The following is a 21638-nucleotide window of genomic DNA, read 5'->3' as shown; positions in this document are numbered from 1 at the left end:
TATATATATATATATATATCTACATACATACATATATATATAGGTATACCTATATATTGTTCTGAGACTTGTAAAAAATAATCTGAAAACAAAGGTAATTCAAATGACCATTAAGGATTTTCCAGCCCATATCTTTTCCACGATACGGCCATAGACTTGCGGATTCAGCACTGTTCGTTAATATGCCTACCGTACTAACTTACTCGTGTGTATAGTGATGCACGTAATACATTTATAAATATTTCAACTGTAAAATAAGAAATTGCAGGCACTCTCAAATTATGTTGTTTTAAGACTTAAAACATATCGATGTGTGGCGGATTCTGCTGATTGGCTTGTTAGTATGCTGTCTGGCAGTTTGTCCGGAAGGTTAAATGCCAGGATAAGACAATAATTAAAACAAATTGTATCATCATGTTGCATCCATTACATTAGATCACATGTAGTATACATTACACTACCAATAAGGTGAATTAGACCGTTTGAGTCAGTGCAATACTGCAACATATTAGGTTACAGTTATTTTCTGAACTCTTATTTTGAAGGTTGATCATTTTATTTTTGACAATAGTAAACCCGGAAACACTTGTGTACATGGCCACCAGCTTGTGCGCCGCAAGCATGAACGATATGCTGCAGTTCATGAAACTTATCGGACAGCTAAAGGTAGAAGGTTACATCATTTCTACTGTAACATCCATCATACTATGGGACATGTTCTCCCATAAACGTTGACATTTTCCATGATAGATCGTTGTTGGCAGCAATCTTGGCAGCGATGTTGAGTGCAGTTCCTATTTCAATGGTCATTGAAATACCCAATACTTTTTGCAGCGGGTTCCACGGACCGGCTGGGTGTACCGAAACGTAAGGGAACCGGAGAGCGTGTCGGACCACATGTACCGGATGTCCATGATGGCCCTGACCATCACGGACACGAGCGTGAATAAGGAGAGGTAGGCGGGCGTAGTGTAGGCTTTTGTGTTAATGTTTAGGCTGACAAACTCACACTAATCTCCTGAATGATAGCATTCAAAGTTAAAGAAAGGACAACGTTAGTGTAGGTGTAGAACTTACAGTGCATGCTGTGCTCTCCATCCATGCAGGTGTATGAAGTTGGCCCTGGTCCATGACATGGCAGAGTGCATTGTAGGAGATATCACCCCGGCTGATAACATCAGTAAAGCTGAAAAACACAGACGAGAAGAGGCAAGTAGAACATCCTGAACTGCAGTCTGTGATCCCTGACCTGCACAACCCTTACCCACCTAACATGGACCCCACCTCATCCTAACTCTGACCTCTGTTCCCAGGAGGCCATGCACCAGATCACTGGGCTGCTGCCGGAGGGACTAAAGAAGGAGATCTACGATCTCTGGGAGGTCAGTAGCCTTCTCTCTGGTCTCTTTCTCGCCCAGATGTGTCATCATTAAATAGGACTGTGTGTGTACAGGAGTACGAGAGCCAGTGCACGAGTGAGGCCAAGCTGGTGAAAGAGTTTGACCTGCTAGAGATGATCCTACAGGCCCATGAATATGAGCTTCTGGAGAAAACACCTGGCAGGCTGCAGGAGTTCTTTGACTCTACACAAGGTAGGCTACACACACATGCAGCAGGAGGGGTATCCTGGCCACACACTGGCTGCTTTCTACCCCCCTCCCCCCACACACACACACACACATTCAGAGAAAGCTACACCTCCTGTTCCTGACAGTGTGCCTCCCCCAGGTCGGTTCCACCACCCTGATGTTCTCCAGCTGCTCCACAGTCTGAACCAGGAAAGGGCAGGTCATCTGGCCACCGGCGCCCAGGGTGAAGAGCATTCTGGACCTCCCCCACCCTCCTCCTCTTGATTTCAGCATTCTACGATACGCTACACAGCTTACATGTCACACCTGCGTGCAGATGCTGCATGTCTGGCCAGTCATGTGTTCTCAGAACTTTGTATTATTGAAGGCAGCATAAACAAGGCCCTGATTGGCCAGATGGGGAGAGTGAGTCACTGTAAACCACCATCTACTTCCTGGTCTATTCAAAATGACAATTTCAGACATGCTCTCCTCAACTGGGGTGTAGTTTGTTGCAGTCATGAAAGTGACACATAGAGAGACACATTCTGACATTGAAGTTTGACAGTGCAACCCTATCCTGACCGCTTACAAACATACACACATCTACCTCCAACATAGTTATTTTTGTACACTAGTTGTTGGACCTTTATTTAGTTAGTAACTTGTTGCTGTGTGTTTGTTGTGCCAACCCGATGCTTGTCTACCCTGCTGTCTCAGTTGGTGACAACTTCATTCAGTTTGATAAGGTAACAATTATTTGAATCAACAGGAGATAAAATGTTGGTTTGAACAAATATTTTATTAATGTTAAGAGTTGCAGAAAACCCAACAGTTCACAATGTCATAACTTTAGTGGGGTACTTTTTACATAAATTGTTATTACAAATTGTTCTTAAAAACGAAAACTTTTTGGTTTGGATGTCACTTGCAAAATAGTGCAACTGTTCTGTTTGATAAAACCCTATGGGATCATGTCAGCCTTGTCTGCTTTTATAAACCTGCAAAATGCAACTTCAGCAGACCAGTTATGTGAAGAGACCATACAGGTATGACAGCACAGGTAACCTTGAATACAACCTATGACCTGTCACATTCACACTGAAATGACCACTTGTTCTTGTTAATAATCCTTAGAAATACTCCCAATGTAAGATTTGATTGGCAGGGATTGCATTTCATGTTAATATTATAGTGTTAATAAAGGACATTATAGTTCAGGCCCCTACCCCACAGTGCAGAGTACACCTTTTGCAGGTGACAGTTCAAGTATTAGTACGTAACATTACCTTTGACCCCTGCATGATCCCCTATGACCCAGCGATGATGACACTGGCCTCTCATTGGGCATTTCTTAAAAACACGTACAAATAAAAGTCAGTAGCTCTTCTAAAGGTAATAAAACAGTTTGACTGTTATAAAAATCATGTTTTGATTAAGTACAAGTATATCTGCACTGCTAAACATGTACACTAGGTAGGTGTCTGCTATAGCAGGGCAGACTGACAGACTGTTTGAAATACAGGGACAGGAGAATAGAAAACAGCTCTGAGTGTGTATGGCCCAGGTTCCCAGACAGGAATTATGCCTAGTCCTAAAGTCATTCAATGAAGATCTGCATTGGAGAAGTTTGAGGCTAGGACCAAGCTTCATCCATGTCTGGGAAACTGGGCCTAAATGTTTTTTTTTCAGAGCAGCCAGTACAGTGTCACCTGAAGGCCAGAGGGAGGCAGCAGACAGCTGGATCTGAATAGCGCAGGGATCAGGGGAAAGCCTGAGGTCTCCGTGGTTACGTTCCTGTGACTGTTCTACAGTCAGCTCCTCCCTACATCCGAATATTGTTCTAATACAGGTCTGTTTGATTTACCACCAATCCGCACTTTCAGGATTATTCTACTGGCCTCACTCTACTGTGTGACATAAATCAACTGTACCTCATGTGTTTTTGAAGTCTGATAGTCCTACAGTGTGACCAAGTTGTGTCTGAGCTACAGAATGTATGTTGGTCCTAGCTAAGAGTAAAGAGGGAACCAGCTCTGGCACTTTCACCATCTGAAATCAGATGGTGAAAGTTTAAAAAGTTTAAAAAGTGATCAAATTTACATTTGATCACTTTTCTGCTCTTGATTGATCTGGTCTGGCAGGGTGTACCCAGTGAGCTCCGCCCACGAAGACAGACGAGGCCCACCACACTCTCCAGGCAGACTCTATGGTACAGTATATGACATAATATAACAGCACACACTTTACCATAACATGTAACATACAATATATGTGGTATACTGTAGTGTACTGTAGTGTAACAAGTAGTAGTCAGTGTTGGAGGACAGTAACAGTGGTCAGTGTTAAAGGGCAGTGACAGTAGTCATGGACAGTAACTGGAAAGATTTCAAATAGTCCAAACCACCCCGGGCTCCATCCCTTGCCTGCTCGGGGCTGTCTGGTGTTTGGTCTTGCAAGTGGTTGGTCTAGCGGGTCTCTTCCGGGCTGTCAATCAGGTGGTTGGAGGGCGTGTCCTGGGTGCTGGCGTGGGCTGCTGAGGACAGCACCTCCTCGAAGCTCCCCCCGGTCCCGCCCACTTTGGTCTGCTCCAGAGCCGAACACACCCAGGGAGGGGAGGGGGGGACACACATCCACCGCGTACACACAAGAACACGTTAAAATAGGCTGGATTAGCTACATTGTATGGCAATCTCTCTTACTGTCCTCCCTCTTTACCATACCTCTCTGTCTCTCTCTCTCCACCTCTATTCCCCTTTCTACCTGTCTCTCTCTGCCTAGTGTTATTGTTCTCAGTAGGCTGCTGTTTAACGTCATTTAGTAGGTGTGTATACATAGCCATCAGGCTAAGCCAGGCTCTTAGTCTGCCACAAACTACATCTAGGTGAAACATTGAATCTGATACACCCAGGCCTCCCATGTTGACCCCCCTGCTGATGTTCCGATGGAGGATGAACAGCAGTGATTGGATAGAGAAAGGAGCTGCTTCTTAATACCTTGATGTTGGAGACGGTGCTCTCCACCTTCTCCTCAAAGGACTTGAAGCTGGGGGAGTTTCTGTTGGTCGAGCAGATGAATGTTAGCCTGCTGGTGATGGTCAATTTAGGATGGACTTGATATAACAGTGCTCTAATTAGACTACAGACACTCATATAATAGTAAACCTTGTAAATCACCTGCTTAGGTCAAATCAGGAAAGTTTTAAAGCTGTTCTAGATTTCAGTGTGTCTGGACGTTATAAGTTACTGAGCAGAGATACCTCACAACTGAGCACACACACAGCTATGCTGAACCACACACACATTTACCTCATGGTAGGCATGCTCATAGAATGTCTGATAGAGTAGCTGTCCCCAGAGAGCAAGGTCAAGAGAGAGGGGTTAATGATTAATAAGGCGTTACATACCGCAAACGTACACGTCCGCACACATACACACACACGAACACACACACGTGCACATACACGTACACAGTGAATACAAATAAATACAGACAGTTCAGACTGCACGCTAAAGCAAACACACTTCATCTCAGTTTATGTAGAACAATCGTGTAGCAAGAAACTATTTTTATTGTAGCTTGACTGAACTATGCATGTAGAGTAGACAGACAGGCAGACAGGCAGACATGCAGGCATGCAGGCAGACAGAAACTGGGACCCTGCACTGGAACTAAAATTCTAAATGAAACTCATCAGCGTTCCATCAGTGGTCTTATTTACTTAGAGATCAGGTGCTCCCTGAAACTGATGTAATTTATTTGCTAACTGTTTGCTGCTTGTGTAGTGTGGGTGCATGTTTTTGTGTGTGTAATTCATGTGTGTTGGGAAAAGGTCATAGATCTTCAGTTCCAGTCCAGTTCCTGAGATGGTAGCTGTCTTTATCCCAAACACATGCACACATTAACACTAACAGCACACTATATCTTACTTAGCACCATGTCAACACTAACAACACACTATATCTTACTTAGCACCATGTCAACACTAACAGCACACTATATCTTACTTAGCACCATGTCAACACTAACAGCACACTATATCTTACTTAGCACCATGTCAACACTAACAACACACCACATCTTACCCTATTGAATTTGATCTTTTGAAGCATAACAGGAAAAACAGACAAACATTTGGTTTGTTTCATCGTTCTTTCTCTGTACCAGTGAACTGCCAAATGCACAGCAGCATGTTCAGAACCACACACACTTCAAACGCACTCAATCATCAAAAAACAATTAACAAAATAACTGGTTACTGGTAATACTCTTTACATCTTAAGCTGCAGACATAGTTCTGAAGATATATTCATGAATCATGTCATGAATATATCTTCAGAACTATGTCTGCATGAATATATCTTCAGAACTATGTCTGCAGCTTATGCTACATGCTGCTGAGATATTGAATCAGTTAATTTACTAGTTAGTAGATTATTTACTAGTTAGCATCAGGAGTTCAGAATCACACAGATACTCAGTCATGGGAAACACACACTCGGGGATGCACACAGACATGCATGCAAATTACTAAAATACTAAAGCACACACACACACACACACACACTAAAGGAACATACCTCCGGGGATACAGTAATTCTAAACCATATATGCTGGAAGACATAAAGAGTGTCTTGGTGCCTTGTCTGTTTACACTTAGTAACAGCATGAAGACAACATGGAGTTGGGAATTCTACCATGCACAACATTAGTCAGTTAATAGCTGTATTGTGAATAACATGTAGTTGGTAAACTTCCATCAATAAAAGTGTTTTGTATGTGGCTCTGTATGTCCCTGTAGGACCACCATATAGCTGATCCCAGACCAGAGATTGGGGCAATATATACTCCAGCTCACAGCACGTCAGCCTGAGAGCTATAAGCTGCTTACTACCAGACTTATACAACACCCCCCTCCCTCCACCACCACCACTCCAAGCTGCATGTCTATAGTCATCTCAAGTATCTGGTCAAAGGGGCGGTGGCAGGTTAAGAGACATTCATTTGGAGGTGTTGGGCAGACCTTTATAGCAAGGGAGGAGGGTAGAATTAGACTGCATTACCACTGAATCTATGGGTAGTGCATGTGGCATGGCAGACATAGACTCCACAACAAAGATCAATAGATTCAATAATTGATTGATAATTATATCAAGCTTGCTGGTGTGTAGTGGTAACAGGAAGTGACATTATACCTCATGTCTCCAAACTTCCTGCTGATGGCAGACCCCAGATTGTTGAACGCTGCAGAGGTTTTCTGGCCTGCTGTGTTGAAGGTCTCTGACGTCTTCTTGTACCTGGACACACACACACACCCACACACACACACACAGGAATGCACAGTGTAAGTGTCTGCATCTCTCTCCCAGTAGTGGTATAAGGTATCAGTCAGAGCCAGGACAGAGTAACTGATACAGCTGCTCTAACAACAACATACTGCCTTTGGTTTCTGCAAACTCTTTAAATAATTTAATCAGGCAGACAGACAAGCAGACAGGGCGACAGGCCTACAGACCGACAGACAGACCGACAGACAGAGAGTAAGGAAGACTGACGGACAAATAGAAAGGCAGGAAGCTCAGCTGATGTCACAGCATTTATTGACTGAGGTGGATGTCCCAGCATGCTCTCTGATGTTACGCTCCTAACGAGCAGCAGAATCTTATGCTGCTGTCTGCATGACTAACCTCAGTATCTGTGTACCTCCCTCGGTGATGGTCATGAAAGAAATCTTTACTGAAAGGACGTGTGTACCTTCAGGGCTGAGTCCTGACTCTCCTCTCCAGTCTCTCCCTCTCTATATCTATTTCTCTTTTGTCCCCCCCCCCTCCTACTTATACAGCTTAAATGCCAGAATGATGGACTCTCCCTGTGACATTCTATGAATGGCAACAATAACAACAACCTACCCTCATCGCACACACACACACACATGCGCCCACGCACACGGGGCCATGTACTTACGCGGTGGAGGTCTGCATGTCGTACCAGCTGCGGCTGAAGTTGTTGCGCAGCTCACTGAGGGGGGTGATGCCCAGCTTCTGCTTCAGCTCTGCATGCTGCTTCTCCTTTGAGGACAGGACCTGCCTCAGAGTAGAGATCTCCTCTTCTAACTGGAGAAGAGGGGAGAGGAGATGAGAGGGAAGATGAGATGAGGACTGGATATACGCTGTTTTCTACTGTACATTGTATCGTGTAGCTGCTGTTTGAACAACCCTAAACTCAAAGCCAGAGGAGACAGTTATCCCTTTAGTATACTGAGTTATAAATTCCATCTGTCCAACTACTTCCCTATTTACATATTTGTTCACCTGCTCTGTCCAGTGTATGCAAATGACCCAAACCATCCCCGTCTCTTTCCCTCCCTCTCCCCTCCTCTTCTCATACCTTGGCCAGCTCCTGCTGGATCTCCTCCCTCTCCTCTTCGGTCACAGTGTTGTTGAGGTCCACGTCTGACACCATGTTGTCCTCCTCCGATTCCCTGAGAGGCTCTGCATCAAGCAGACCTGCGAAACACACCAACACACACACACACAATCTGAGGTTTAACATCAGTGAGATAAGCCAGCCTACCAGTCAGCTGGCATCATCTCCGCTGGAGTCATCAGACCAGGTCTGTTCCCCTGATAACTGCTGGAGAGGTCTGAACTTTGGTCTGTCAACCAGCACAAAAAAGGGTCTGACCATAAACCACACAGCTTCTACATCCTCTATTTATTCCTGCTCTTAACTTGATTAGCTATTGTCCACTGTTCCTCTCAACAGTTTCTGGAACTGAACTGTAATTTCATTACCTCCAACAGAGGACAGATCCAAAGCCCTGGTGTGTGTTTGTGCCTGTGTGCATGCCTGTCTGACTGTCTGCCAGCCTGCCTGCGTAATATTCCTTATTACATGATATCTGGATAGTGTGTTCTCTCTCTCGGGTTCGTCATAACAGAGGATGACACCGGGAGTCCATGGGGATGAGGATAAGGGTTAGTCATCCCAGTGAATGATATCGTATTTCTGCCCCGATGCTGGCAACCTCCGCTTCCAAATTTTGCATCTGTCGCTATAGCCCAAATAAGTATGTCCCGTCACCCTTAGGAGGTGAGGGATCTTTGTAATCTAGTCTTTAGCAGTGGGGATCACTTGTGATCTGGTCCAATAGTACAGACAGAGAGGTGAAGGATCTCAAGTGATCTCTGGTCATGTAATCAATAGCAGGGAGGGATCGCTGGTGATCTATTCCCCTTGCAGTGAGGGATCTCTGTCTAAAGACATGTGGATTATAAACTCTGTACTTAAACGCATCATTTGGAGACATCAGGAAGTGGTCATTGGCTGTGGTGTTTGGCCTCCAGACCCCTCGCCGTCTCTGCCGTTACATAATCTCTGGCAGCAGTAGGATTGCCCTCTGGGATTATCTAACTAGATTTAACTTTAGGCAGCAGGCCATCCAGGGCACAATGAAGGGAAGATTTTGAAGTCTCTTACAGAAGAGGGAAGGCCCCCCTCCTCCTCATCCAGACATAATGAGGTAAGAGACTACATGCTCTTATGGTTCATCCCTTTGGCACTTATTTTTTGGTTGTTCACAATGTGTGCTTCTTGATTTGGCTACCCGCAATGCTTTGGGGCTATCTTGTTGTTATTATCAGTGACCTATGTACTTTGTAAAGCTCTCTCTTGGAAGTCGCTTTGGATAAAAATGTCCGCTAAATGAATACATGTAAATGTAAGAGGGGAAGAAGACAGGCCTTGAGAGACCAGGAGAAAGATTGGGGTAGTGGGGTGGGGTGGGGTTTGGATGGTAGACACAAAATGGAGATACGAGGAAAGTGGCCAGGGACAGAACAGTGGGGAGGTAACCCTGCATGGTGATGTGTTTCAGTAGGATTTCCTTCAGAAGCAGTAGTAACAGCAGAAGACTACATTACCTGTTCTCAGGTGTCCCCTCTCTTCATTTGGAAGCAGGAAGGAGGGGGGGGGGGGGATCAGGTTAACTTGATGCACTTGATAACATTTTCATTATATTTTCTACAGGGCCTATACGGGTGAGGTGGTTCTGAACATAACAATGATGGTAGATGGCCGTGTTTATGTTTGCTGCTTTGGGCTGGTGATGAGCTTGACCATGTGACTTATGGTCACATGTCCACTCTCTACCATGTCCATGCATGTCAGGACACCATCGATACAGATCGAGTTCTACACGATCACGTTACTCATATATGAGACAACAGTAGATAACTTCCTGCTGGTATACATTTAGCTAACTTCCGACTGTTGGGAATGAGGAAACGTTCAGTTGTTAGACATTAACTTCCATCTGTTGGGGACTAAACTAACCACCAACTGTTGGGACTGAGCTAACCTCCTAGTCTCAGTTAGTCTACTTGTATTGAAGTGTTCTAGGTCTAGGGATCGCTGCTAGTACGGATGTGTACTAGATCTAGGGGTCTCAGCTTGTCTACTATGAAGTGGATCACCTGCAGCTTCCAGATGCATGTCATAGTGACTGGGCATGACCCAGTCCTCAGACAGGGACATCTTACCCCAGTCCTCAGACAGGGACATCTTACCCCAGTCCTCCCCAGCAGGGCCCTCGCCCCAGTCCCCGACCACCGCCTCCCCCAGAACACTGGAGTACAGATCTGGGAGGACGACAGGCATGGCAGCGGGGTGGGAGACAAGAGCACTAAGTTACACACGCACGCATGCATGCAGACATGACTCCATGGCCCATCCTTAGTCACCATAGGAAGCCAAGAGCAGCAGCATTCATAGATGGGGATCTGGGGCTGTAGGTAAACATTGCATTTTGGGGGTTGAAAAACAAACCCATATTCATCTTGTTTTGAAGATAGGGCAAAGATAATATTCATACTGAGGGGAAATACTACAAAGTTGGGTCCGCTTTGCTCTGCCCTGTCGGCAGCGGAATACCTCCGGTCACAAGATTTCTATTAGTGAGTTCTGAAGACGAGGGGAGAAAATCTGAGACCTCGGGCCGGTCATATGTCTCTGAAATGAATGTGAACAAACCCGTTCGACTGTCAATGCATTGCATTAGAGCCACATGAAGCTGATTTAAAGATGTTCTGTTTCTGCAGCGGAGAAAGAGTACCACATGGTCTAGTTAAGTAGATGCGTCATGATAAGTTAATTCTAGTCTCAACTGGCTAGTGCGTTGATGTTGATGATGATGAGAATGATCACAATGAGGAAGTCTATCATTCTATCAATAACTAATCTAGAATATTACGACATCGAGTGTGTAATAAGACCAACGCATCTTGCACACAAGTATCTTCCTATTTAAAGAACATAATGATCATCATCTAGACCATTTAACAATAGCTAATAGTTGACATATTTGGAAGTAATCGTTTAAACTCACCTTGTTGTCTGGTTTCCATAGCGCTCCGGTGAACTACTTGAAGTAAATATTAATTATTCTCCGCTTCAGAAGTAAGTGTAGTAGCTTGCGCGGTTGTAAGAACACAGTGTTTACGATTATCCGGCGTCACCGACTGTATCGCCTGGAAGGGCGGAGCGTCGCCCTGACCGAACAGGACTGGACAGGTTATTCCTATCAATTGAATACGTCAGAACACAATGCCAACATGGCATACACATAAAATGTAAATTGTCCAAACCAATGGCAACCATTAAGTGGAATTGTTGACTGCACTCTTCCTGATTCAATAGGAGACCTGAAATAATAAACTGTTGAAACTGTCTTAAGAAAAAAACGTGCTTATCCGGCCATATTGACAGTGGTTATAGATAGATGCCTACATATTTGTATTTGGTGGCCGTTGTCTGATACATTGTTTCATTATCAACGCCGCCTTCCGAGAAAGTCGTTAACAGTGATGAACGTTCTCTGGTTCACTTCTGCCCTCTGATGGTGGAATGCGGCACCTGTGACTGTTTGTAGGATGAAGAGCATAGCGTGACACACACAGTATGATCAACAACACACAGTTCAGTCAGAACAGGCATTTCAAAAGCTATTTTTAATGTCTCCCTCAGGTAAAATACAGGAGTCATATGTAAAGATAGCAGTGCATCTTTGAACCCCAGCCACCAGGAGCAGAGATCTGTGCAAACCTAGACATTAAATACTCTACTCTCTGTGATGTGGTGGTTTCCAGCTACTGTGTTCAGCCTACATCTAGGATCAGTAGAGAAACTGACCACCTACCTGCTATTGTGCAAACTACTTGAGTACAGGATCAGAGGCAAGGTCCTCTGGAGTGAAAGTCAACGTAACATCAGAGATTGGGTTTGCTTTTAGATTATAAGAGGGCCAGTTTTCCATAGACAGATTAGGCCTCATCTGAGAATCAATCAGTGTTGTAATCTGGGACCAGGTATAATTTTAATATCTGGTCTGTGAAGATCTAAATCTGTATAAGACTTCTATAAAGGCACCAGATGAATGTTAATGGAACATGTTAATACATGGCTATAACATGTAAGACATATGGCTCAAACATGCTAAAAACATGTTCACAAATAGCCTGTAACAACATGATATGAACATCACAGTAACAACAGGTTAATAACAGTGTAACAACATTGCAGTGCCATGTGACCGACAGTGTAACAATATTGCAGTGACGTGTTACTTGTTTTCAATAACAGTGTAATTCTTGTAATGGCAGCCCTGGGGTCTTCAGCCAGCGAGAGCTCCCTAGGGTGTCACAGAAGGGGAGGCCATCTACCCTCACCTCACACCCTCAACGTCCCACTGGATGCTGCGTCAGGATCAATCGCCTATCAACATCGGAGCATCTAAACATGTCAAATCAAAATGGCATCTGCACGTGAGAGTCTTCTCAGGGTGAGTCCTGACAGCGTGTCAGCAGACCTACTCTCCCTTGGTGTATGCTGTGAGCAGCATAGTGTTGCTGTGGTACACACCAGTGGTGGTTACAGGAGTAGAAAGACAGGCATACAGACAGACAACTCAGGAAACAGACAGGCAGAAAGAGAGACCGGCAGGGAGAGACTCAGTTGAAAGAGGGCAGAATGGGAAGGACAACACCCTGAGTAACAAATACAAAAGTTTAACTTGTAATCGTGATGCACTATGATGTGATAAGAAAGACCTGATGGTAACCATAGAGAAGTACATTTTCATCATTATCACTTGTGTTTTCCTGTTGCAGGATAACACAAATCCTGGACAGGTTACAATTGATCAACCTTGTCTTAATGATAGACTGAAGTGATTGTTCCATGCAGTAGTTAATTAGTCCCCTACACACAGTCTCACCATTCCTACCCTGTCCCAGAGTGTATCTGTGGTCTGCAGATAAAAAATAGAAATCTGGGGGAAGTCCTGGTGCATTCTAGAACTCTCCAGAGGTAACTTAGCTCTTCTAGAACTCTGGGAGATATGCTGACTCAGCTGACAGCTCCCTCATTAGCCAAAACATATTCCAATAATTTAAGATTCATTTTTTGTATGTACTGATGAGATACATCAAAGGTACAGTTGACTGATATACAGAGCAACCTATATTCAAGCGTGTCAAAATTATAAAAATAAGTTTTGGCAAATTGTTTTTCATGGCAGAGAAATGTATTAATCCAAATAAGTTGGGACCCACCTCCTTCTACGTATGTCTAGGACTGTGGACCGAGAATATCTTTTGGCAACACAGAACAAAACCAAGCGAGCCATGTCCCAAACAGACAAGAGATGAGAGAACACACCCTCACTGAAGCTCTGATCATTGTTTCACAACAAACACATTCTGTTGATGATGCACATACCAATGTGTGGGCACAAAACTGCTGTTGGCACAGCAAGATGAGGCTTAGAGAGACACTAGTGTGTGTGTGTGTGTGTGTGTGTGTGTGTGTGTGTGTGTGTGTGTGTGTGTGTGGGTGTGGATGTTATTTGGCCAGGCCTACACCTCACTCAAACACAAGCACCACTCACAGTGCACATGTCATAAAATTCTCACAAACTATCAGTAATTCAACTGTGTCATGTGGCTATTCATGTATACAAAACACAATCCCTGAAAAGGCTGAATAAATAATATGGTGTTAGGGTTGAGCAGAGCAAGGCCTTGGAGGGGGGGATGTGGGAGGGGCCTCCTCAGATCCAGCGGCCGGTGCCATGGGTCCGTTTCCTCCTCCTCTTACAGATGTAGTAGATGGGGAAGGCCACCAGTCCTAGAGAGGGGGGACAGACATCCTAGGGGTGGGGTAGACCTCAAGACCTGTCATGTCTGTTGCTGTACATGGTTATCTGCAGTCTTCCTGTTGCAGTCTAACACAGATAAGCTGTGGATGTGTGTGTTAGTGTTACCTAAAACTGATAAGCAGCCTGTTTGTTTTTGTTTACACCAACAAAGGAGGCACTTATGTCTCTGTGTGTGTGTGTGTGTGTGTGTGTGTGTGTGTGTCTGCATGCATGCATACGTCTATATGTGTGAGTGAGAGAGAGAAAGATATATCCTTCTTACCTATAACCAGAGACAGAGCTCCAATCACCACCATCAGCACAATGACCACCGGTGCTACCACCACTTTGCTGACTGGAGAGAGGGAGAGAGGGAGGGAAGTAGGGGAAGGAGAGAGAGGGAGACTTAAAGGATCTAGTTAAAGATCTAGAGGGCTGGCAGTAACCTGTCCATTTCTGAAGTAGTATCAGTGTGGCATTTGAAAAATGTTTGGAAAGTGTGATATTTGGAAAGTTTGTGGATAGTAAGCCATTGTTTAGCATGTTACTGGTATCACACTTGTGGGGTTAATTTTGTATGTACATGCCAGAGGGAATAGAAGGAGCCATTTGTTTTAGTAGCCCAGTCCCCTGTGCTGTTTCCTAGGCCCAGCTGTACGTTGACCTGCTACTGGAGAGGGCTGCAGGAACAGTAAGTGAGATGCAGTCCCCCTGGGGCTGCTGGGTAATGTAGTTTAGCATCTCAGAGGGCTACATTAGCTCCTTGTGTGTCAGATGGCTTCCCAGGCCCCCTGCGGTTGTGAACTAGCTCCAGGCTAACAAGGTACCATCTGTACCATCAGTGCTCAAGAGAAACAGGGGATCCAGCTACTGAATGTCATGATCCAGGGGAGATAGAGCTCCACTTAAAGAAAACACAGACAGATGCACACACATTCACACACGTAGACACACATGCATACACCTCAGTTCAGCAGGCTCTGATCTGGCGAAAAATAAATTACCAGCTCTTTCTTTGCTGCCACTGTTGACTCCAGTATCCTGATGACATGCAAATCTTTCAGGCACACACACACGTTTGCTCACACACACACAGAGAGAGATAGAGAGAGAGACAGAGAGAGAGACAGAGAGAGAGAGAGAGAGAGAGAGAGAGAGTACAACCAGCCAGCCTACCACACACAGAACCTCTAACCAGGCGTCGGAGGTGGGGCTTCTCAGGCAGGTAGCGATACTTGCAGCCAAACACGCTGAGGTTGGAGGTGTGGTCTCCGAAGAAGCGCAGGTGGCGGTACTTCTCCCCACAGCGGTAGCAGAAGTTGGTGTTGCACTGCGTGCAGGTCATATGATCGCAGCCCTCTGTGCGTTGTATGTGGATCTAGAGGAGCGTTAAGGTTTTTGTCAGTATCACACATTATCACACTTTGTCATGGTCACACATCCCATGAGTTATCATTCAACTTGTTAAACTTAATCAGTTGTTATATTACATTATCCAGTACTGTAGGATGTTGTTTACATCTAAACCCCTGTTGGTTTTCTTGGAACCTACTTGTGAACATTTGTGTGATTTGCTCAATTTGGCCCATGCCTCTGAACTGATTAACAGTGTGGAACATATAGTCCTGCTGTCTCCTGTCCTGTCCTGACTCATGTTGATGCTGACCAGAGAGAGATGGTCTGACAAACTGTCAAGCTAACAACCTGACAAGACAACCTTATGGCTAGCTAGCAATCTGACTAAACAACAACCTGTCTAACAGCCCAGTCCAGAAAACAATTTGTAAAAATCACTGACAGCTCAGTATGTCCGAATGATGTTGGATCAAACATCGCTGATAGGTAGGTATGGCTAAGCTAGGCTTAGCAATGTTAGCTGCTAGATTTAGCTATGTTATTAAGCGAGACTGGTTTTAATGACATAAAGGTCGACTCTCTGCCCAGGGTAGTCTCCTGACTTTCCCCAACACCAACTCAGTCCCAGCAGCTTTTGTTTGAAGCTGAGGTAGCAACAACAACTCTAACAGACATCTGCCAGATAAGCAGCTTCTCCTTCCTGTCTGGCTGACACAGAAGACTCTTCAGTGCTGAAGAACATCTCTACCTATTTTATGCTAAACTGGTTGACTACTAAAAGGACCTGACCTCACTTTGCTGAAGCAGCATTTGTTTGCCAGAGACAACATGTTAGAGTTTGATTACCATCTCTACCAGTACCATCATTAGGCTCAGCCAGGGGGCCAATCGAGGCCAAGGCCCAGGCCCAAGTCTCTGCTCCATTCCCAGCCCCAGTACCCACCTTGCAGCGGGGGCACTTCTGGGCATTCCTCTGGCCGTGCTCGACAACACTGGCCCAGGTCCGCAGCAGCTTGTCTCCCCTCCGGTAGTCACGACACTTCAGACCCTGGTGCCAGGGGGCGTGGCACTTAAAACACCACACAAAATGACACTTACTGCACTGGACCTGTCATGGAACAGGAGAAAAAGGGGAAGACAAAAGAGAGATGCCAGCAGATAGGAGACAGAGAAGGTTTGAATAGGGTGGCGGGGAAGAGGGGAGGAGGAGGAAAGTAAGGATATGAAGATGAAATGAGAGGACAGGGTTGTAGGGAAGAGGAGGAAGACATGAAGAGGAGGGAAGAGAGCCGAGGAGAGATTTGTTTTTATTAGTCTCTCCAGTGAAGGAGACGTCAATCACATCAAACCTTAACTTTGAGATAAAGAATCACATCACTCTAACTCTGAGATCATTGTCACACTGTGGGGTTCACCTCCCAAACCTCACCTTGTACTTGTGCTCTGCTCTGCTGGGTGTCTGAAGGGAGCGGGTCTTCAGGGAGGTGAAGAGGCTGCACTGGGGGCAAGGCTTCGTGCTGGCGTCTAATCGGCCCAACTCCAGGAAGTAGCGGTACTTTGCTACCTCCTCATTGGCCAGATGAGACACCACTACACTCTCCTCCAGGAAACCACTGCATTCTGTGATTGGACAGATGATGTCAGCCCTGCCCACTCGCACCTAAGGATGGATGATGAACAGGCTTGTCAGCAAATATGATCAAGCATGTGGTTTCAGATAACCCAATGGAGACATGATTAGCTGGGTCATACTACCAACAGTAACAGGGTTGTAAAGTATGTACATAAACAAAAACACATACATACACACTCATTGCAAATACTTCTCTCTGTCTTGTGTACATAAGTACTGTGCTACATGGCAGAGGCAAAGTTCATTTCTAAGTATACATTCATGGAGGTAGCTGTTTTGAGCTGAACATTAATCCCTAGATAGCAGAGCTGTGTGCGTCCTGAGTGCTGTGTATGGTGAAAGGTACCCTGTGACCTTTACTAATCCCTGGGGGGAAAGAGAAGGCGAAAGGGGAGGAAGAAGACAGGAAAGTGAAGGGTACGGCAGTGGGGGTTGGTTCAGGAGAGAATTCTTAGGCAACAATAAGATCCATTACGCCACCATAGGTCATGTGACTTGGCACCAGACAGAGACTTCCTGGGAAGGCTGGACAAGAGCCAGGAGGGCTAAGATGTTTAGAGACACAGAGAAAGACCTGCTCATACTGAGGACAGACAGAGAGTGACCAACTCCTACAGGGGTCATAACCCATATAGTCTAGTCTGTCCAACTAGCTGGGGTGTGTGTGTGTCTAGCTAGTTCGGATCTGTCTGTGTCTAGCTAGCAGGAATGTGTGTGTGTGTGTGTGTGTGTGTGTAGATAGCTGAGATGTGAGTGTGTCTAGCTAGCTGGTATGTGTGTGTGTGGTTAGGCCTGCTGTGACAGCAGCCTGGAACACTGAAGAGGATCTGTTGTTGAGAGAACAGAGCAGCTCTGAGAACACAACTGTCAACATGAGACGTCATAACACTGTTTACCACTACCCAGAGAATAGTCACACACACTTATACACACATTTACATCAGCACCTGAATTCTGGCTGTGTGCACAAAGACAATGCTGTGGTAGTTAGTGGTCGTGTCAGTCTCACTTGGGTGCCTAGGTTGATGTCTCCTTCTATTCCACCTCTGTCACCACTAACCCTAAAACCCAACCCCAATCCCAACTCTAACTCTAAACCCAGCCTTAAGCCTAAACCCCAAACATTCCCCACACCCATCGCATGAGTCTAGGCTAGGTGCATTTGGTCTCAACTGGTCTGATTGAGGTAGGCTAGGCAAATTGTATCTAAATTGGGCAGGAATAGTCTGGCTTGAGCTTGGCGGGGCAGGGATGGGCAAGCCAAGGCTGGAGTAGGCTGGGCTTCGAAAAAAGAGGTTCACCACAGATACTGCCATGGGTGCTTTCTGACAAGGATATTATTGGATCCTTGTACAACCTAAGACTCACAGAGTGGGGCAGTGTGGATAGATCACTCAGGGTAAGAGCAGACACACCTCTATCCTACACAGGAAAGACCATCACCTCCATATCCTACACAGGAGAGACCATCACTTCCATATCCTACAGAGGAGAGAGACCATCACTTCCATATCCTACACAGGAGAGACCATCACCTCCATATCCTACACAGGAGAGACCATCACTTCCATATCCTACAGAGGAGAGAGACCATCACCTCCATATCCTACACAGGAGAGACCATCACCTCCATATCCTACAGAGGAGAGAGACCATCACCTCCATATTCTACACAGGAGAGACTATCACCTCCATATCCTACACAGAACAGACCATCACCTCCGTATCCTACACAGGAGAGACCATCACCTCCATATCCTAAAGAATACATCATGCGCTCATACTGGTAATCCTACAGATGAGAGTATGCCCCCTGTCTCCGACTCTATCCTACATACTGAGATCTGTGATGTGTGTTATTGTAACAATATAACAATGGGCGTTGGCTGTTTCACTCATGCTGGCTGTGAAGAGCAGCAGTTTAACCAAACTGGTCTAACAGGTTAGTGCACACTCCTGCTGGACAACAGACAACCTAACTACAGGCTAACTAAAGTACCACCTGACTAAAACCTCTCTAACTACCACAATTTTACTACAACAATTGATGTACAACTTTCCTACTGCCTACCTGCAACCAACAGATCAAATCCAATCGTATTTGTATACCCTTTTTTACTGCCAATGTCACAAAGGGCTTCACATATGCCAACAGATCAGCATTTATAACTAAACTCCCAACATGACACACTGCAGGCTCATTCAGACGGTGCTCTGGCAGGCTGATTTCATTACGTTCCACAGAGACAGAACTCTGTGATTAAACTGTCAATAAGAACCAGCCAACCCCTGTCTCCTCCCCAGAGCCACAGCACAGCAGATCCCACACACACTCACACACACATACCAGTTCATACAGGCTGTGTCTGTACTTCTTTCTGACTTTTCTCTTTGTGCTTACAGGAGACAAGAAAGCCCCTGGTCTCAACAAAACCTCCACTATCTCTGTGATCTCAGTCTATATGTGACCTAGACCTAGACACCTCTGTGTCTGGGTCTGGTGTTTCTATGTCTGTGTCGGTATAGGTGGGTATGCAACCTTTCATGGTCGCTGTGTCTGTGGTCGCTGTGTCTGTGGTCGCTGTGTCTGTGGTCGCTGTGTCTGTGGTCGCTGTGTCTGTGGTCGCTGTGTCTGTGGTCGCTGTGTCGGTGACAGACTGAGGAGTCAGAAGAAGCCATGTCAGGCAGAAGGATCTGAAAGCAGGAAACACATGACTTCCCTGGACCAGAAACAACAATTACTAACACAAAGAGGGAATTACATACAAACACACGCACACACAAAGCTCAGCTATTACTGTACAGCACATTAGGACAAGCATTCCTAACATGCACCAGTTAACACATGGCATGGGTCACTGAGACAGTGTGAGCACAAACACACACAGGCTGAGACATACACACACACACACACAACAGGCTAGGACACACACAGATACACACTCACTCACTCACACACACACACGCAACAGGCTAGGACAGACCTCCCTGAAACGTGATAGAGGGCACTGTGAGTCTCACCACCAGTTTGGAGAGTCACATTCTCTGGATGCCATACAATTTCATACTGGCTGTCTCACCAACAGGAAGTTTATCATCTGACGAGAGCTCACTTCCTGCCCACTTGGTGCAACCTTGGAAAAGCTAGGACACTCTCTGGAGGAACTAAGGGACACACTAGATAGGGTACACACTGGAGATGTTAAGAGTCTCTTTGGAGAAGCTAGGAGCTCTTCAAGAGAAATCTGGAGACTATAGGATCCAAGACCATGAACAAACTGCTCCTCCAAAGAAAACAAATAAAGCCGTAAAGCCCAACAGACAAACCTATGATGGAAGCCCAGCCCTTGTCAGAGTGGTTCTAGGTTCAAACATACAGGTCTAAGGGGTCTGGCTAGACACACTTTCTCCTTTATGGTGGTGACATTTTCTGGATGCTTTAATGAACACACACACGCACATTTCAAACAGCAAACATTTGTTTTGCTACCTGAGAACTGATGTATCTTTTTAGGCATTCCTCACAGACAGCCTTTTTGCAACAATGTAGCGGCTTTATATGCTTGTCATCCAAACAGATTCGACACGTCATAAGAACCGATACACTGTAATCTCTGTTGTAAAAGTTGCTCAGAGATCGAGAATCGATCAAGTTCGATAACGTGTAAGGTTCTGGGACGTTAGTGGGGCGGTGGCCCGTATCAGCATCGCTGTGCCTCCGCAAAACCACAGATAAATCTGCTGGTGTTACATCCGATGTAGACGGCGTCATCTTCTCAATATGTTGATGTTCTGTGGTTTCACGGTTATCTGGAGGCTTCCGATAGTTGTCGTTGGCGATGCAGTACACTGTACAATAAACATGCTCCTTTAACTGAAATGACTCGTCGTCAGTCCGGTTACTTTCACTACATTCGTCAGAATCTGTTACATCAACTTGATCCAAATCGGATGACGTTAATCCCTTCGTTTGATCTGCGATTTGCTCACTTATATCCTCCGGTTCTCCCCAATTGGACTTCTCCAGGTCCAGACTTTCCATACGTTTAATGACAATGTCAACAATGTTATCATCCAAGTCTTTTTGGTCATCCGCTGTATTGTTGTTGTTGTTGAGGGTGGAAAACGATCGCGACGTCCCGAAATTCCTCTTCAAAATATGCACCGCGCTCTGTCTCCGAAAATTGTCCGTATCTTCGTTTTCTTTGCTCGTTCTCTTCTCAATTCTCTGCATGTGCATGTCCAAGTGACTGCCCGCTGTCTGAACCTTACTGTCCCGGGCATCTTGTGCAAAATCTGTGCCCCTTGACTCAACTTTGTCGGGCAACTCTTTGTAGACATTGTAGACCGTCTCGTCCTCACAGCTCCCGACCAAACCGAGCGTGCTACACGGATAATTGTCCTCCGACATCTGGTCATCTTCCATTCCCGAAGCGGAGAACAATCCATACACGTTCCTTCCCTTCTCGCTCCAACTCCAGTCACTAACAAAACAAAACAAAGCCGAGCTACCTCGACTTGTGCTTCCGGGTCTAGGCTACGTGTGAGTGAGCATAAAGCTGGAGCTTTATGGTAACACTCACCCAGCCGCACATGACCTGGAGCCAGTGCTGTCGGTCGCTTGTATAGTCGCAATATCAGCAAGGGCTCGTGCGACCCAATGGGGTGAACTTCACGGATCCATTCGTAGCGTAATTACGGTTCTGACATTATATATTCAATCTCAGGGGATACCCTGGCACGTGCATATCCGCCTGGGTATCAACAGGTCACTTATCCGCTGCTGCGTGACGCACAGCCTGGCGCAGCGGGATGCGCATCCAGAGCAAATGCTAGACGAAGAAGTCTGTAGCCTACACTTGAAGTGTTCTGAGGTCAAGGGCAAGGC

The 21638-nt window shown here is 45.6% G+C and overlaps 3 protein-coding genes across 8 annotated transcripts; 1 reads left to right on the top strand and 2 right to left on the bottom strand.

Moving 5' to 3' along the window:
• The first annotated feature begins 569 nt into the window (after nucleotides 1-569).
• hddc2 (HD domain containing 2) lies at nucleotides 570-3648 on the top strand. Its single transcript, XM_047035192.1, has 6 exons — nucleotides 570-666; nucleotides 835-956; nucleotides 1107-1209; nucleotides 1314-1382; nucleotides 1454-1592; nucleotides 1729-3648. The coding sequence occupies exons 1-6, from the start codon at nucleotides 595-597 to the stop codon at nucleotides 1851-1853; spliced, it is 630 nt and encodes a 209-aa protein (XP_046891148.1). The 5' UTR covers nucleotides 570-594; the 3' UTR covers nucleotides 1854-3648.
• Nucleotides 3649-3866: 218 nt separating this feature from the next.
• Nucleotides 3867-11457, bottom strand: tpd52l1 (tpd52 like 1). 5 transcript variants are annotated; one of them, XM_047035198.1, is made up of 9 exons: nucleotides 10954-11457; nucleotides 9491-9511; nucleotides 7956-8074; nucleotides 7533-7681; nucleotides 6764-6865; nucleotides 5654-5668; nucleotides 4877-4915; nucleotides 4565-4625; nucleotides 3867-4153 (listed from the first exon to the last, which is right to left on the bottom strand). In XM_047035198.1, exons 1-9 carry the CDS (start codon nucleotides 10970-10972, stop codon nucleotides 4037-4039), a joined length of 642 nt encoding a protein of 213 aa, XP_046891154.1. In that variant the 5' UTR covers nucleotides 10973-11457; the 3' UTR covers nucleotides 3867-4036. The 5 variants fall into 5 exon arrangements, with proteins under 5 accessions (XP_046891154.1, XP_046891150.1, XP_046891151.1 ...); XM_047035194.1 differs by lacking the exons at nucleotides 4877-4915; nucleotides 5654-5668 and having other exon boundaries at nucleotides 3867-4156; XM_047035195.1 differs by lacking the exons at nucleotides 4877-4915; nucleotides 5654-5668.
• Nucleotides 11458-11548: 91 nt separating this feature from the next.
• Nucleotides 11549-21472, bottom strand: rnf217 (ring finger protein 217). 2 transcript variants are annotated; one of them, XM_047035180.1, is made up of 6 exons: nucleotides 20241-21472; nucleotides 16547-16777; nucleotides 16061-16225; nucleotides 14938-15139; nucleotides 14045-14116; nucleotides 11549-13773 (listed from the first exon to the last, which is right to left on the bottom strand). In XM_047035180.1, exons 1-6 carry the CDS (start codon nucleotides 21174-21176, stop codon nucleotides 13718-13720), a joined length of 1662 nt encoding a protein of 553 aa, XP_046891136.1. In that variant the 5' UTR covers nucleotides 21177-21472; the 3' UTR covers nucleotides 11549-13717. The 2 variants fall into 2 exon arrangements, with proteins under 2 accessions (XP_046891136.1, XP_046891134.1); XM_047035178.1 differs by having other exon boundaries at nucleotides 11549-13751; nucleotides 20241-21465.
• Nucleotides 21473-21638: the final 166 nt, after the last annotated feature.

Source organism: Hypomesus transpacificus, chromosome 15, assembly GCF_021917145.1.
Source record: "Hypomesus transpacificus isolate Combined female chromosome 15, fHypTra1, whole genome shotgun sequence".
NCBI classification, from domain to species: Eukaryota; Metazoa; Chordata; class Actinopteri; order Osmeriformes; family Osmeridae; genus Hypomesus; species Hypomesus transpacificus.
The sequence above is the reverse complement of the archived record's forward strand: the minus strand, read 5'-3'. Positions and strand labels throughout refer to the sequence as shown.